The sequence below is a fragment of the Bombus pyrosoma genome, linkage group LG16 (assembly GCF_014825855.1).
Source record: "Bombus pyrosoma isolate SC7728 linkage group LG16, ASM1482585v1, whole genome shotgun sequence".
Taxonomy (NCBI): Eukaryota; Metazoa; Arthropoda; class Insecta; order Hymenoptera; family Apidae; genus Bombus; species Bombus pyrosoma.
The window spans coordinates 5,270,276-5,283,917 of NC_057785.1; the positions used below are offsets into that span (position 1 = coordinate 5,270,276).

General features: G+C 37.7%; 1 protein-coding gene across 8 annotated transcripts; it reads right to left on the reverse strand.

Annotated features, from left to right (window-relative positions):
- Window positions 1-131: 131 nt before the first annotated feature.
- LOC122576438 (activated Cdc42 kinase-like) lies at window positions 132-13,641 on the reverse strand. 8 transcript variants are annotated; one of them, XM_043746753.1, is made up of 9 exons: window positions 13,347-13,487; window positions 13,201-13,287; window positions 12,218-12,310; window positions 10,558-12,144; window positions 10,237-10,467; window positions 10,039-10,160; window positions 9,473-9,703; window positions 4,783-5,384; window positions 132-4,680 (listed from the first exon to the last, which is right to left on the reverse strand). In XM_043746753.1, the coding sequence occupies exons 1-9, from the start codon at window positions 13,348-13,350 to the stop codon at window positions 3,711-3,713; spliced, it is 3,927 nt and encodes a 1,308-aa protein (XP_043602688.1). In that variant the 5' UTR covers window positions 13,351-13,487; the 3' UTR covers window positions 132-3,710. The 8 variants fall into 8 exon arrangements, with proteins under 8 accessions (XP_043602688.1, XP_043602687.1, XP_043602689.1 ...); XM_043746752.1 differs by having other exon boundaries at window positions 10,024-10,160; XM_043746746.1 differs by lacking the exons at window positions 132-4,680; window positions 4,783-5,384 and adding exons at window positions 5,391-8,733; window positions 13,507-13,641 and having other exon boundaries at window positions 10,024-10,160; window positions 13,347-13,440.
- Between the last annotated feature and the right edge of the window lies 1 nt (window position 13,642).

Below are 13,642 nucleotides of genomic sequence, written 5' to 3' on the forward strand. Positions count from 1 at the left end.
TCAAAAGGTTAGGAAAACTTTTTGAAAATGTTGCATACGAGATATCTCGATAGTTATGATCGTAATTATGTAATTATATATTTTCTAAAAGCTTTCAGAAAAATGGAAAGGTAATAAATAAGAATGGGGCCTTTTCATTTATGAATGTGTATATATTATCGCAAATACAGTCGATATAAAACATCCTCGTGTTTCCGCGCGATAATAATCCATACAGAGACGTACAAACGTATGTTACCTTATCGTAGTAAGATCGTGTATAAAAAAACGGATTATTAGGATCAACTTACTCCTATTGCCGTAAGAGGCGTCGATTCTCCCCTCGTGAGATTTGGCGAGCTTTATTTTTTGATTACTATCCCCGAGGTCGTCGGATTCATCCGCACAAAGGAAACGTGCTCGTTAGCGCGTAGAGATCTTATCGGCTGCAAACGATCTTACGTAAAACGTTCGTGCACCTAATTCGAGAAGATCCTACAAAAGCTCTGCTGTCGGGGATCCTTAATACGTTGACTGCTACGTGAATTTCCTATATTCTGTCCTGAGAATAATAGTAAATTGCAACATACTACACCATAACATTGAATTTGTGCAAAATATTATATTGCATTTGTGCACTTTTCTTCTGACAATGTTATTTGAATCATTCACAATGTTAGAAGTGTGTCGATCCATAAAATTTATTTTATCTTAATCGCTCTAAAAAATTTAGTAACGTGTGTTACTGATGATCCCCGTGTCAGTCAACGCGTTAAAGTACCACGCGAATCTCTCACACTGAGAATCGAGTAAGTACGCTGGCTCAGATAAAACTGATACAGATGCATTACCTTTTATTAATTGATTCTATTGGGTTGGCAACTAAGTGATTGCGGATTTTGTTATTAGGTGGTAATGACAAAATCCGCAATCATTTAGTTGCCAATCCAATAGTTATCCCCATATTGTAGTTCCTGCGCAAAAATAACTGATTTTTTTATACTGAACTTTATCTGTTTCTAGGTCTTCGCCTCCATCACGTGAAGCTCAAGAAACGAAGGGACCTTCCTACCTCTTGTTTCTTGATTACCTTATTCAAGATAATCAGAGGAATTTCTGTCTTGACTGCTATTTATTTTTATTTAGGGAGTTTAATTAAATAATATAAATGGAAGATCACTTATTAATCAACTTCCAATACTACACAAGTCAACTAACTTATTTAAGGTAATACACTATTGTAGGTTTTAATAGTTTATACTGATCTGTAGTCTAAGAATTTTCTGATCATCTTGAACAGTGTAGCTTTATTTTCTAATAGCTTTGCAATCTTAATGCCCTGATACTTTGATTTTCTCAGTCCTCTAACACATAATTCATGTCTTGAAGCCAACACACGATGGATATAATACGGATTCAGCATAAAAAAATACACGATACGTGTATTTTTATTCAGGAACCGAAAACCTTATTGTTCAATATTAATACAAAAAGAGGCTAATTAACATTACTTAGGCGATTTCCGTAAGCTCCTATTTGGCTTCGTTGAGGGATACCAAAGCACGGTCGGCAAGGATTTCCAATCGCTCGTAACCAATTCTAACATTGTCCCTTCATTTTTTTTTCTTTTTGTTTAACATCCTTCTCGTAATAAAACATTACAGACGCGTGTGGTACTAGTCAGCTACGCGAAATTACAATGAGCAAATTTGTTCCTCGAACTCGTTTCAATTATAGCAAGATTGACTAAAGGAAGTGTCTGTAGAAAAGGCTCTCGTACAAAAAAGATGGAAAAATATCTGTCAATCAAACAGTATGCAATTTTGCTCTAATTCAGACAAGTTCTATTCCGGATATGTTGTTCGACTTATCAAATTGCTGAACATTTTCAAACATACCCTGTATCTCGAAGATCGTGCAATCCAAAGTTTAGCTAGAGACCATTATAGAAATTGGAACTACGATTTGTACGATCTTGGAGATACTACACAAGAGAAAAACGAAATTTGTTTTACCTGAGACACTTAGTGAGTCCAAAACAGTAATAGAAAAATCTCCGCCGTTGAGATTGTTAATCAAACGTGTCATGAATTTTATTCGTTTTTTATGCACGCTTATTAACAATTTCCTCTTTTATGCCCCCCTTCCCCCAGTCGAATCGAATTACATATCTCTTATAACTTAACAAGGTTAACGCGAAAGCTTTGCTTAGCAAAATATAAAAATCAATCTTACTGAACACAAAGATTCCGTACATAATATTTGGTGCTTATCGTACCCTACTACCGGGTCAAAGTATAAAAATTCCCCCCTCCCCTGTACGAGCTACAAAATGTTCTGCAAAGAAAATTCTCGATCCAGGATTTTGGACATTGAACCATAATAAAAATATCATAACAAGCAGTTCTCTCTCATGTCTCTTTCACTCTCATTCTCTCTCCCATTTGTGCTGATTTTCAGCGTTAATTACGCACACACGACGTGTTTTAATATCTACCACTTATCGGATACAAACTCGCGCTTAATACAGAATAAAATAGTTTGCTAATCACCATCATAAAAACATGGGTGTCTCTCTTCATTCGGGTTGACTCGGTTACAGAAACTCGATGTACGATGAATACGATCGAACACTAATCTACGGTGCGCATGATACCCAAATAATAATACCGTGCAAATATTATCTTTGGAATCGAATATCGTTTCTAGCAGTAAAACATCTTTTTCCTCTTTTTATACCTTCTTATGCTTTGAAGATTGAAAAGTAATGAAAAATGTTAATGAATTGTTTGATTTGTAGGTTAGGTTTCGCAAGAGGACATTTAATGATATCAAATGATTATTCTGTATAAAATATGCGATTCTTTATGCGTAATCTTTTTAAATAACAGAAAAGATAAGATAATTTATAGAATTTTTGATCGGCGCAACACGCGGTATAAGGATTAATTTACTGCTTAGTCATAGGTTTCGTAATACTTTCTCTTAATATTTGCCTAACTGAAGATGCAAAATTGCATATGCACGTATTCAGTTATGTTTCTTTTACGTACGATTTGTCCGATCACAAAAACCTGATCAGAGCGATACGTTTATTGTGCAAATTATCACATTACGTTCATATTAGACGAAGAAGAGGAAGAAACGCTATTTATCTCTCTCTCGCTAACGAATTAAATAAAAAAAGCTATTACTCCGTACAGGTTGACCCACCAGAAAGAAAATACTTAATTTGGAAGATACTATAATGTCCAAAGCAAATATAATTATTTCGCGTAAAATTTTAATAAGTATTCAAATGGACAGTTCTCTAGATTTAATATCCTAACCTATAACAACTCACCCTGTATGATATTAAGTTACCAGAAAAAATAATTACAATTTGCTTTATTTTGAACATTCTTTCTAATACGCATGAAGGTAAAAATAACTAGCTGACTTCATTTCTGGTGGACAATTGTATGTCATTCCTCTGCAAAAGCTCTATCAAAATGCCTATCTTGTCCCAGGCAACACACCACGATATATTCGAACACTATAATCTCACTCTAACTAACTCTAAAATAATAAATAAACGTCGCATGAATTCGTGCGGGTATAAAACGGAAAAACATTTTAACTTTGAAAATGCTATCCTAACCTAACCCCATCAAGCGTGTTCCACAAAAACGCTTACATGTCAGATTATCATTAATCTCAAATAAACCTTCCAATTATCAGAAAAATATCGATTAAACCGCAGCAGTGTCATCGGTGCTTCTCAATAACGCGGCTGCCTTCACGACATCACCACCACATTGATTTAACATAACCTTGCAATCCTCCAGCCCAACAAAGTTGTTCTCCTTTTTCAGCAACCCCTGAAGACGTTCCAGTTTAATTGCTGCTAGCACATCCCAATCAGTAACGTTTAACGCGGCTATGCATGATTCTGGAGTAGACTGTTCATGCAGCACCTTCATCATGATCCTAACCTCGTCAGACTGTTCTCCATTTCGAGGTCCACGAGTTCTCCTCGCGTTTGGGCCGTCACAGGCGAACTCCAATAGATCTTCGCATGAAACATGATCGGACTGTCGCGACAGATCACTCGTGTGTCCTGGCAGCTTCTCGTTAGATAACCTATTGTAAGTGCCTGTTAGACCCACAGAATGAAAACTATCATTCGAATCAGTAATAGAAGGTTCTTTTGACATCTCTGATTGTAGTTTGCCCATATTACACCGTGATTGTGAATTATTCTCTGAATATTCCCCATAATCGAACTGCATCATATAATTTGAGGGCCTCTGAACTAATGGCGTCCTTTTGGATGTTTGGAGTTTGTTAGAGGTGAGGAGGTCACCTTTCCCAGAGACCATTGAATCTTCGGATTTGTTTAAATCTGATGGAGTGGAATTTCTACTTGCTTCACCTGTCTCGTTTTCTTGAACGTACTTCGAAGTAGAACTTCTGACTGAAGTTTTTGATTCGATGCTAACCTTTCTCTGGAGTCGTTCAGTGGAAGAGTCAGTCGATTGTATGTCGCTGTTTTCCTGCATGTTCTGTCGATAGTCTGGGGTATCACAATCGATCAGGTTATCGGAGAACTCGAGCAAATCCTCAGAGATAACACTGAAACGGTGTAATCTATTTTCATCTGCTGGCAACGAATCCAATGCAGCTAATTCGGAATCTATACGTTGTTCGAATTCTTCTGGACTGAAAGTAGAGATCTAAGTAGTACTGGAATCTTAAATGCTTTTATCTATTTAAATAGCCTTAATATAATTTTATCTAAAATATAGGAAACGGGATCCTAACCTATTAGCTGAATTCTCTGACGAATAACCCTCTTGTAATGAGCTGCTGGCTATGGAAGAACTCGTACTCTGCAAACTTCCATCCACCTGGTCCTCGATGGGCGGCGTGGAGACTGCCATCTTGGCCAAAGTTCTGGTTACACCACCACCTGGTATAATTAGAGGATGTTTCCTCTGATGCCTAGGTAAACTAGATTTTGGTTGCAGCGTCTTGGACCTATCTCTAGGTGGTAACGGTATAGGATTCTCGTCCACGTTGCTCTGGTTTTGGTTGTTCTCTATTTCCTGGGCTGAGTGATGTCTTTCTAAATGGCGCGATTGAGGTAGGGGCGGCGGCGCGTGTGGTGGTGGCGGTGCCCTGATTTTTGGCAGTGTTTTGGAGCCGCTGTGATAGGCGTCGAAGTGGAAATGGTCGGTAGCCAAGTCATCCTGATGGGACACCGGATAGCCTAGCGTGGCGTGCTTGTTCCCACGAATCCTAGGCCTAACAACGGGCAATCCAGAGCGCAACATGCGCAGAGGGTTCGTGTCCGGAGAGGTCTCTATGCTGGGCGTCTCCACAAGGCTGTTGTACACTTCCTTGGCCTCGTCCGACAATGTAGCCTAAACAAGTCGTGGGAAGGGATAGATTCGGGAAAGAAGAACAAAAATTAAAGAACGAAAATAACAAATAAAGGGAAAGAGACTGACAGAGAAAGAGACAAATACAGAAAGAGAGTGACTATGAGTTGAAACGTGAAAAAATGTCCTCGTAGAGCGTGTACATGAACCTGGATCCTCTCTAAATGAAAGGAACTCGCAAGCATGTGGGAACAATAAAGAACACACACTTACGGTGCAAATCAATATGCCAAAGAAAGAACTAGGATAAAATACATTTGATATAGGCCGACTGTAGATGCTACTCTAAACGAAACAAATGCAGTATGTTTCCTTGTGTGGGCAGAATATCGGAGTTGAAGACTTGTTTGTGTGATTCCATGATTAACATATTTCCATTCCAGTTTCCCTCCAAGTACAAATAGTATAAACGTGTAAATGCATCCAAACGTATTATCGACTAGATATTATTATTCAGTTAATTACTATGTAACATGCAAGCATGCTAAGCGTATGTGACACGAACTGCCTCAGGACAGTCCTTCGTTTAAGTACACTGTATATTGTCCAGAGTTGGGTACTGTTTTCCAATCAACGTGATCCACGTGATCTCTAAGATCCTAGAATGTTATTTCGTTCAATATTTTCGCCATTCATTATCATCGAACAATGTTCATTCCATTGATAGCTATAACAAACGTCCTGAATAAAAAAACAGCAACCATTTCATTAATGTACCACTTACAAAGGATTATATCTTCATTATTTGGGATCATATGTATATAGAGAACTCCTTATGAAAGCTATTTTATATTAGAAAAGACACTCGCATGGGGGATTCCTTTAAGACTGAAATCTTTTAAAGTTTTTATAACATCAGCAATTACTACTGTAGTGTGATCATCTCACTAGTTAACTCAAAAGCAGTATTGACAATCTAACAGTATTATTGTTACGCTACTTTTAAGTAAACTGACAAGAGGATTCACCCTGTACATCAGTCAGTTAATCAGATAACATGAACATTCAATGAAGGTTAATCTAAAAGGAAACAAAGATAGTTCTGCCCAACTCTGGTACCATCCCATACATTTCTGCCAAGAACATGCACTTGGCATATCAATGATGACATATTATGGATATCAAGTTCCAAGATCAAGTGGAAAGCATTATAGATCAGGATCTTAGATGTTTATGGGGCAGGGGATGGCGGAAAAGTCAGTAGGTCGTTCGTGAACTCCGGATACTCTGAGCTAGTATCAGAATCCAGATCAGAGTTGCTGGTGAATGTCAGACTAGAACTGGGAGCACTTTCTGGCCAAGAAAGCAGGTTATTTCTTGAAGAAAAAGGTGGTGATAGTGAATTCAAAAAGCTCGTCGATGGAGGCGGTGATTTTCCGCAAAGTTCTATCGATGAGAATCCCCTGGCAGTTTCTGGATGCAAAAAATGGCTTTTATTCTTAAAATTCAATCGCAGGTTATGCGGAAGCTTCTTATGGCGGCGCTTATAGCGCAAACGGCTCCGTATATCTGTTTCTGAGTGAGAAATAGAATCTGAGTCCTCGCTAGAATCATTGGTAGGATGAAAAGATCTCCTTATATTTTTAATAGGTGGCTTCCTGTTCTCAGACAGTGAAGACGTTCTGTGCCTATATATGTTAGTAACTGTAGACATCTTTTCCAAAAGTGTATCAGTCTTGGGTAATTCCTTTCTCGTATTGTCATTCTGATAGAGTTTCGGTGGCTCCAGAATATGCTGATGCAAATTGGGACTAGATGGAGGAGGATTTGTTTTCTGCGAAGTCAGATTCAGTTTCATGCTAATCTGTGATTGACACTGAAGAGGAATATTCAAATCCAAGTGTTTAGGCTTTTGTATAGGAATATTTAAGCTTCTCAAAGGCGTCTGAGTTTTGCCAGATATATCAAAATTCCTTACACTGGTGACTAACGACTTTGACGTAGTACTTTCTATATTTCTGGAATTTTGCGCAATGTTCTTGCCTAATTGAATCATGTTTTGAGTCAATTTACCTAGACCCAGGTTCAATCCCTGACCTTTCTTCGAATCTAGATAATTTTTCACGCTCTCCAAACCTGACACTTCTTTTTGATACTTCTCTGCCAAAAGTTTACTGCTCAGTTCCACTTGATTATTCGCCTCCGCGTCTGATTTCCTTCTAAGTCGTTGGAAATTGACACGCAGGCTCTCTGAGCTGCTGTAAACGGGGGATTCTTTTTTCTCAGACTCTGCAATAAACAATGGATTGTTGGATATTACAAAAGGAAAAGCATCGTGACCATTTTGATTCTGTTCTATCTTGCGGAAACTTTGGATATTAATTCTCATAGCTTCTGCATTTGCTCTCGGACTTTCTGATCCACCTCCCACTTTCAAATTAGTCTTTATACTATCTGTAGATCCATAAATGATGCTTTTGCCTTCTTGACTTGGGTTTCTAGGTACGAATGGCACTTTTCCACCTCTTGACTTTGATATGTCAATCTTCTTAGGAAATTCGGGTATGTTCATCTTGGAAGAATCACTGAAAGAACTAGAAATTTTCGGCCTTGTACCCAAATCCATAATAGCCATCTTATCCCTAGGTGAATCAAACTTAATAGGCTTGCTACGTCCAAAATCGACGAAATTCGAGGATTTCTCCTTCATCAAGTCGAAGCTGGTACTTTCTTCGCATTGTGCTTCAAAACTTGTCACATTATCTTTCAATGGCTGATCGCAATTAGAAAATTTGCCTGCCACTTGCTGATTATGTTTATTCACAGCCATGGGACCTTGTTCCTGAATGTTCGAATAGCACACTGATTTGTTTGGCTGTTCCAAATTATTTATCTTATCATATTTATCCTCGCCAAAATATAATACTTTCTCACTAGGACATGTGAGAGTACTGTCGTCGTCGAAATACTTTGGCTGTTCGAAATAACGATCCACGTAGCTAGTGGACACTCTTTTTTGCTCTCGAGGAAAATCAAAGTTCGAATTTTCTATGCTAAGAGAGGGTACCTTTCTACTTTGTTGGAGAGCGTTTAATTTCCCATTCATGTCCGTCACGCTATCGAAATTGCCTTTCTTGTTACCATTCTCCAGAAATTCCGTCGATTTCACCAAATTCTGTTTCGTAGCTGCATTGTCAAGAATATGTGCGTCAAATTCTATGTCCATATAGGAAGTCCACGCAGTTGGTTTAGTTAAGAGTTCCCTAGATTTTGCGAAGCAAAATTCAGCGGATGCTTTGTCCCATAATGGTAATTTCAAGGTCGATGGTGCACCAAGTGATTCTATGCTAGATACAGTGGATGAAAGTGATTGCAAACTTGAACACAACCACTTTATGTAGACATTGATAGTTCCCAAACAATCATGCGATTCATTTGAGAAAATAATAAATAATAAGCGGTGACGAAATATAATCATGCGGGAATGCCACGATTAAAACAGGCAAAGTAAGTATTGTACCAAAAGTTCAAGTTTCCGATGATTGCATGTAGTTGATAGAAAAAGTAAATAAATATTTAAATATGGCGATGCAATGACAATAGAACGAAAAAATAAGAAATAACCAGTAATAAATAATTGAAAAATTCAAAAACAAACAAAAAATAAATAGACAGGAAAGGATTAGAGGAAAGTCGAGATTAGTCTTTCTTGTAAATTAACAAGCATTTTATCAACTTAATGTACATACAATCAAATAACTCAGGTCAGAATATGAAGAACAGATACGATTACGATATACCTACTCTTTCGTGTGGCATCAGGAATTAACTCTGTTCCATAACAGTTTCAACAAAAATGGATCGAAAATATGTCACAAAGAACCCTCTCGTCGAATAAAGAAGTTTTGTACTTTAAAATGTATGAATTATCATTTATGTTCGTGTTGGAATGAATAATTGATGTCTGTAAGATTAATTTGTTCTTGTATGGCTGCTTGTTAGTTTCAGTAAAAAATAAAATTGAATTAGTATTTTTTTTCCAAGTGCAATATTAGAATCGTGTTCTGATTATGTTAATTGTGTACCTTTTAGAAGTTATCGGTGATCAAACGAAAATATGTTTAATATACCTGTATGTCAGGTATACTGGCAGCTTCTTCTGAAAAGTGTCGTCTGTCTGGTTTGGGACTGTGTTGATGTGGCAACTTAAAAGAGAACTTTCTGCGTCTTGAAGGACTGGCAGGTGTTCGGGGAGACTCCGGTGGATGTTCAAGGTCTGTCATGGAACGTGCTGTCAATTCCTGTGCCATAGCAATGGCTGAGTAGAGAGTTTTCTGATCGGCAGCTGAGATAGGCTTCACCTAAATATATAAGAAGTAGACGTTTACCATCTCTGGTAAATGGATAATATACAAATTTCTGCTTTTCTTTCCATTTCACGTTAATTTTTATCATACAAAAATTTACTGCATGTGTCTTTTTATTTTTTTTCTTTTGTATTCGCTAACTCTGTTTTTGAATGCTACAAATTTTGGGTCCTATGCTTCGACATGCACATAATACATATAACATATAAAAAGATACTAACGATACACAGCAGCAAATAATAGATAAAAAATAAACGATCAACTAATAATACATAAAAGCATAATGATAAATAAGAGATAAAATGTTACTGTACATTTATTGGACTCACGGTGGCCTGTTTCTTCTTATTGCTCTGTTTCGCCTGTATTTCCCTCAGTTCGTTTCGAACGTTGCTCGATTCATGTTCGGTTGATAAAGGATGAACTGGAGGTGGTGGAGGAGGAGAAGATCCTAAAAATGAAATTAGTTGATTTACTAAAAAATGTTCTGTGTTATATTCTTTGATATACAAACTTACTAAATTTACCTAGTGATCTAAACATTTGGTCCATTTCGGCCAACAAACTTGGGCCGAAATCAAAATTCAACGTTTTATCGAATCTCAAAGGGCTGTCTTGATTTTCTTCATCACTGATCTCGTGATACTCATGATCCGCTCCAAGAGTATCGTTATTGCCAGCCACATTTAATGGAACAGACTGTTTACTTGAATTAGCAGCATGACATATTTCGGAATTTACGTCTGACCACAAACTTTCTAATAATGGGAATACGTTCGATAATATTAAAAATTGCATTAACGAACTTAAATATTAATAAAGGAATATTGTAAAAGAAATATACGTACCATGTTTATTTGAAACATCCTGTTGTGCATTTCTATAATCCCTCAATAATTCTCTGTTCGTCTCCGTGCTTCTCGTATCCTGGTTCAAAGTTTGACTAGAATTATCCGTTACATCTTCTTGCGGTTTGTATGGTGTCACTACTTGTCGTGGTAAGTGTGGATATTTGCCACCAAGGAAGCCAATATCACCAAAATAAGCTCCATCCAGTCCAACATGGCCAGTATGTTTCAAATCACCTTGCGGAGAGGAAATCATGTCCGTTCGGATCTTTCGTCTCTGAGAAGAAAAGGCGTTCTTTCCATCACCACGTGTGAATTCACCTGGCTTGTTACTTGGTAAATTAGATCCAAGATATGCTATTGTGTGAGCAGGATTGAAAAAGCCAGTTTTTCCATTATTCAAAACACCTTTCCACAAGGTGTTACTACTTCCTTTGTCAAGAACAGTAATAACATCTCCTTGCCTGTAAACAAGTTGACTGGTTTCTGTACTGTCTTGAACAGCTTGAACCTGTTCCGGTTTCAAGTCAGGCAAAAGATTAATCAACTCAGAGAATTTTGGTCGTTTGGATGGCTCATGTTGCCAACACTGTTGCATGAGTGAAAAATACTCTTTCGGACAACACTCTGGTTGTTCTAATCTTTGAAAATTAGGATCATCTATCGCTTCTAAAATTTGATGACCCGTCAACGCAGCCCATGGTTGAAAACCATAGCTGAACATCTCCCATAAAGTCACTCCATAGGCCCATACATCACTCGCTGAAGTGAACTTTAAATACGATATACATTCTGGAGCACACCATGCTATTGGCAATTTCAAATTTACATTGAAATTCGTTTGATAATAGTCTTTCCCAACTCCTAAAGCTCGGGACAAACCGAAATCAGATATTTTGACCTTGTTCTTAGAGAACACTAGAATATTTCTGGCAGCAAGGTCCCTGTGTATGAGTCGTTTAGCTTCTAAATATTGCATTCCATCTGCGATTTGCACAGCAAAGTCGCATAGCGAAAGAACAGGGAAGCTGGTACGTAAACTAGGTTCTTTTAGACATTCTAGTAACGATCTTAGAGGTGCTAACTCCGTGACGAGCATCAAAGAATTTGTATCCAAAACTACGCCATACAATCTTACGATATGCTCGTGATCTATCGCATACATTATGACTGCTTCTTTCAAGAATTCAATCGGATTGTTTTGCATTCTTTCCCGTGACAAACACTTAATCGCTACTTGTATTCTTTCTCCGTCGTTCGTCCAAACGCCTTGTTGAACAACTCCAAACTCGCCAGTCCCTAGTTCTTTGTTCACGATGATCGCATCCGCTGGTATCATGTACTTATTAGGAACACGAATCGGTGGTTTATCTTGCCTTTCTTCTGGTAACATAGTTAAAGCACCTGTGGTTGGTTCTTCCCGTTTTGGTAACAACATTTTTTTGAATTTGGATAGATAGTTTTGTGGAAAGTGTTTCTGAAAATACTTTTTTAAACGACGCATTTCTGGTTTGCTCATTCCAATGGCATTCAAGTCCTCCTCCGTTACATATTTCAATTGAGCAGTTGTCTGTACCTTTAAGTCCCCTGTATAAATATATAACAAATTACTAATTCGGATTCTTTGATGTGCTTAATAACTCCAATTAGAAATACCAACCTCGGATCCCAGGATAATATTGCTGGAGTTCTGCTTCCATAAGGAATTCATACAAACCAGGTCCAGTGTTGCGGGACATTCCTCCTTGTGTGTCTTTAAACAAATAAAACGAATACATGTAAATATGAAATATTTTTTAATAATCAATCATTTTTATGAAATTTATTTGTTCATGAAAATTCATCAACTTTCAACTTTTGAATTAACCCGCCATAAAGAAGAACGACACTAATCCCCGCTACTATCGAACTCTATTAATACTAGTCCAAAGGTCGGAGCAAGTTTTCACCGATAAATCAATCCACTAATAAATGTATCTCGCTGAAATCACTCGAGAAACTCTCAAAACAAAGAAACGTCTCCTACCGTAGAAATAAAAATTTTACTTACAAGGCCACCGAACATTACCAAATCTGAACTATCATTTTCGAGCGTGATTATTGCACGAGTGTACGATCGTTCACCGGTAATATCACAGTAACATTAAAGAAATGAAACTTTTTTCGAGTACTGAAAGAACACGGGACGCAACTCAAAGCTTCTATGCAGAAGGAAAGCACGAAACGCACAGAATGGGGGAAAATAGAAAATAATAGAGGCGAATCAGAGTGGGGAGAGAGTACGAAATTATAGGCATGCGACGACAATCCCGGTGTGTACCGTGTGCATCGTGTAATATAATTTTACGGGTGCACTAGTTGAGAATATCAAAAATCATCGCGCGTTCCTCCACCACGCCAGATTCGAAAAATGTGTCTATCATCTTGTTATTTCTCATACACAGTTGCTATAAAAAGTATTGGCACACCATTGTATTCATTATAGTATTTACATACTAATTAATTAGGTCCAAGTTTACAAAAAGTTTACAAGTTTGCTACAAAAATTTGATACTTTAAAAATGAAATGTGGAACTTGATAATAAAAACGCTTCATTGGGAAATAAGAGCATGTGTCAATTTTTGTAGCTACTATATGTATACCACGATCGAACCAAAGCCCCATAAAAGAACAAGAAACGAAATCAAGAATCGCTGCATTTCTGTCGAAGACACGCCCTGTGTGTGTTGCTGCAAATAGATTATTATTTATATAAGTGTGTCTTTTGAGCTCGTACCGTGGCACTCACCCATTCTACGATGACGCAGCACGGTACACTCGGAGCTCCTCTCCTTGTCATGAGACGCAAGCGTCTGCCACACTTCGTTCGACCGATCGCCGATCTAAAATCAGGAAACTTATCTCTTTCTTCGTCGTTTTCACTCTCCCCTCCGCCATGCAAATCACACCTCTATTTTCACGTCGAGTTCACATCTTTTATCCCCAAGAGATGTGTCACTTCTCTTCCACGAAACAACTTTATCACTAGATTTTGATTCTTTAAAAGAAGAGGATCGATTTAAATGGTTATCACTCGAGGGCAAG

Bases quoted from the DNA above. Each gene is read 5' to 3' on its own strand.
- LOC122576438 (XM_043746746.1), bottom strand. The intron at 10,161-10,236 runs GTAAATTTAGTA...TTTCATTTTTAG, and splicing joins CCAAATGTTTAGATCACTAG to GATCTTCTCCTCCTCCACCA. The intron at 9,704-10,023 runs GTACAGTAACAT...TTATATATTTAG, and splicing joins CCACCGTGAGTCCAATAAAT to GTGAAGCCTATCTCAGCTGC.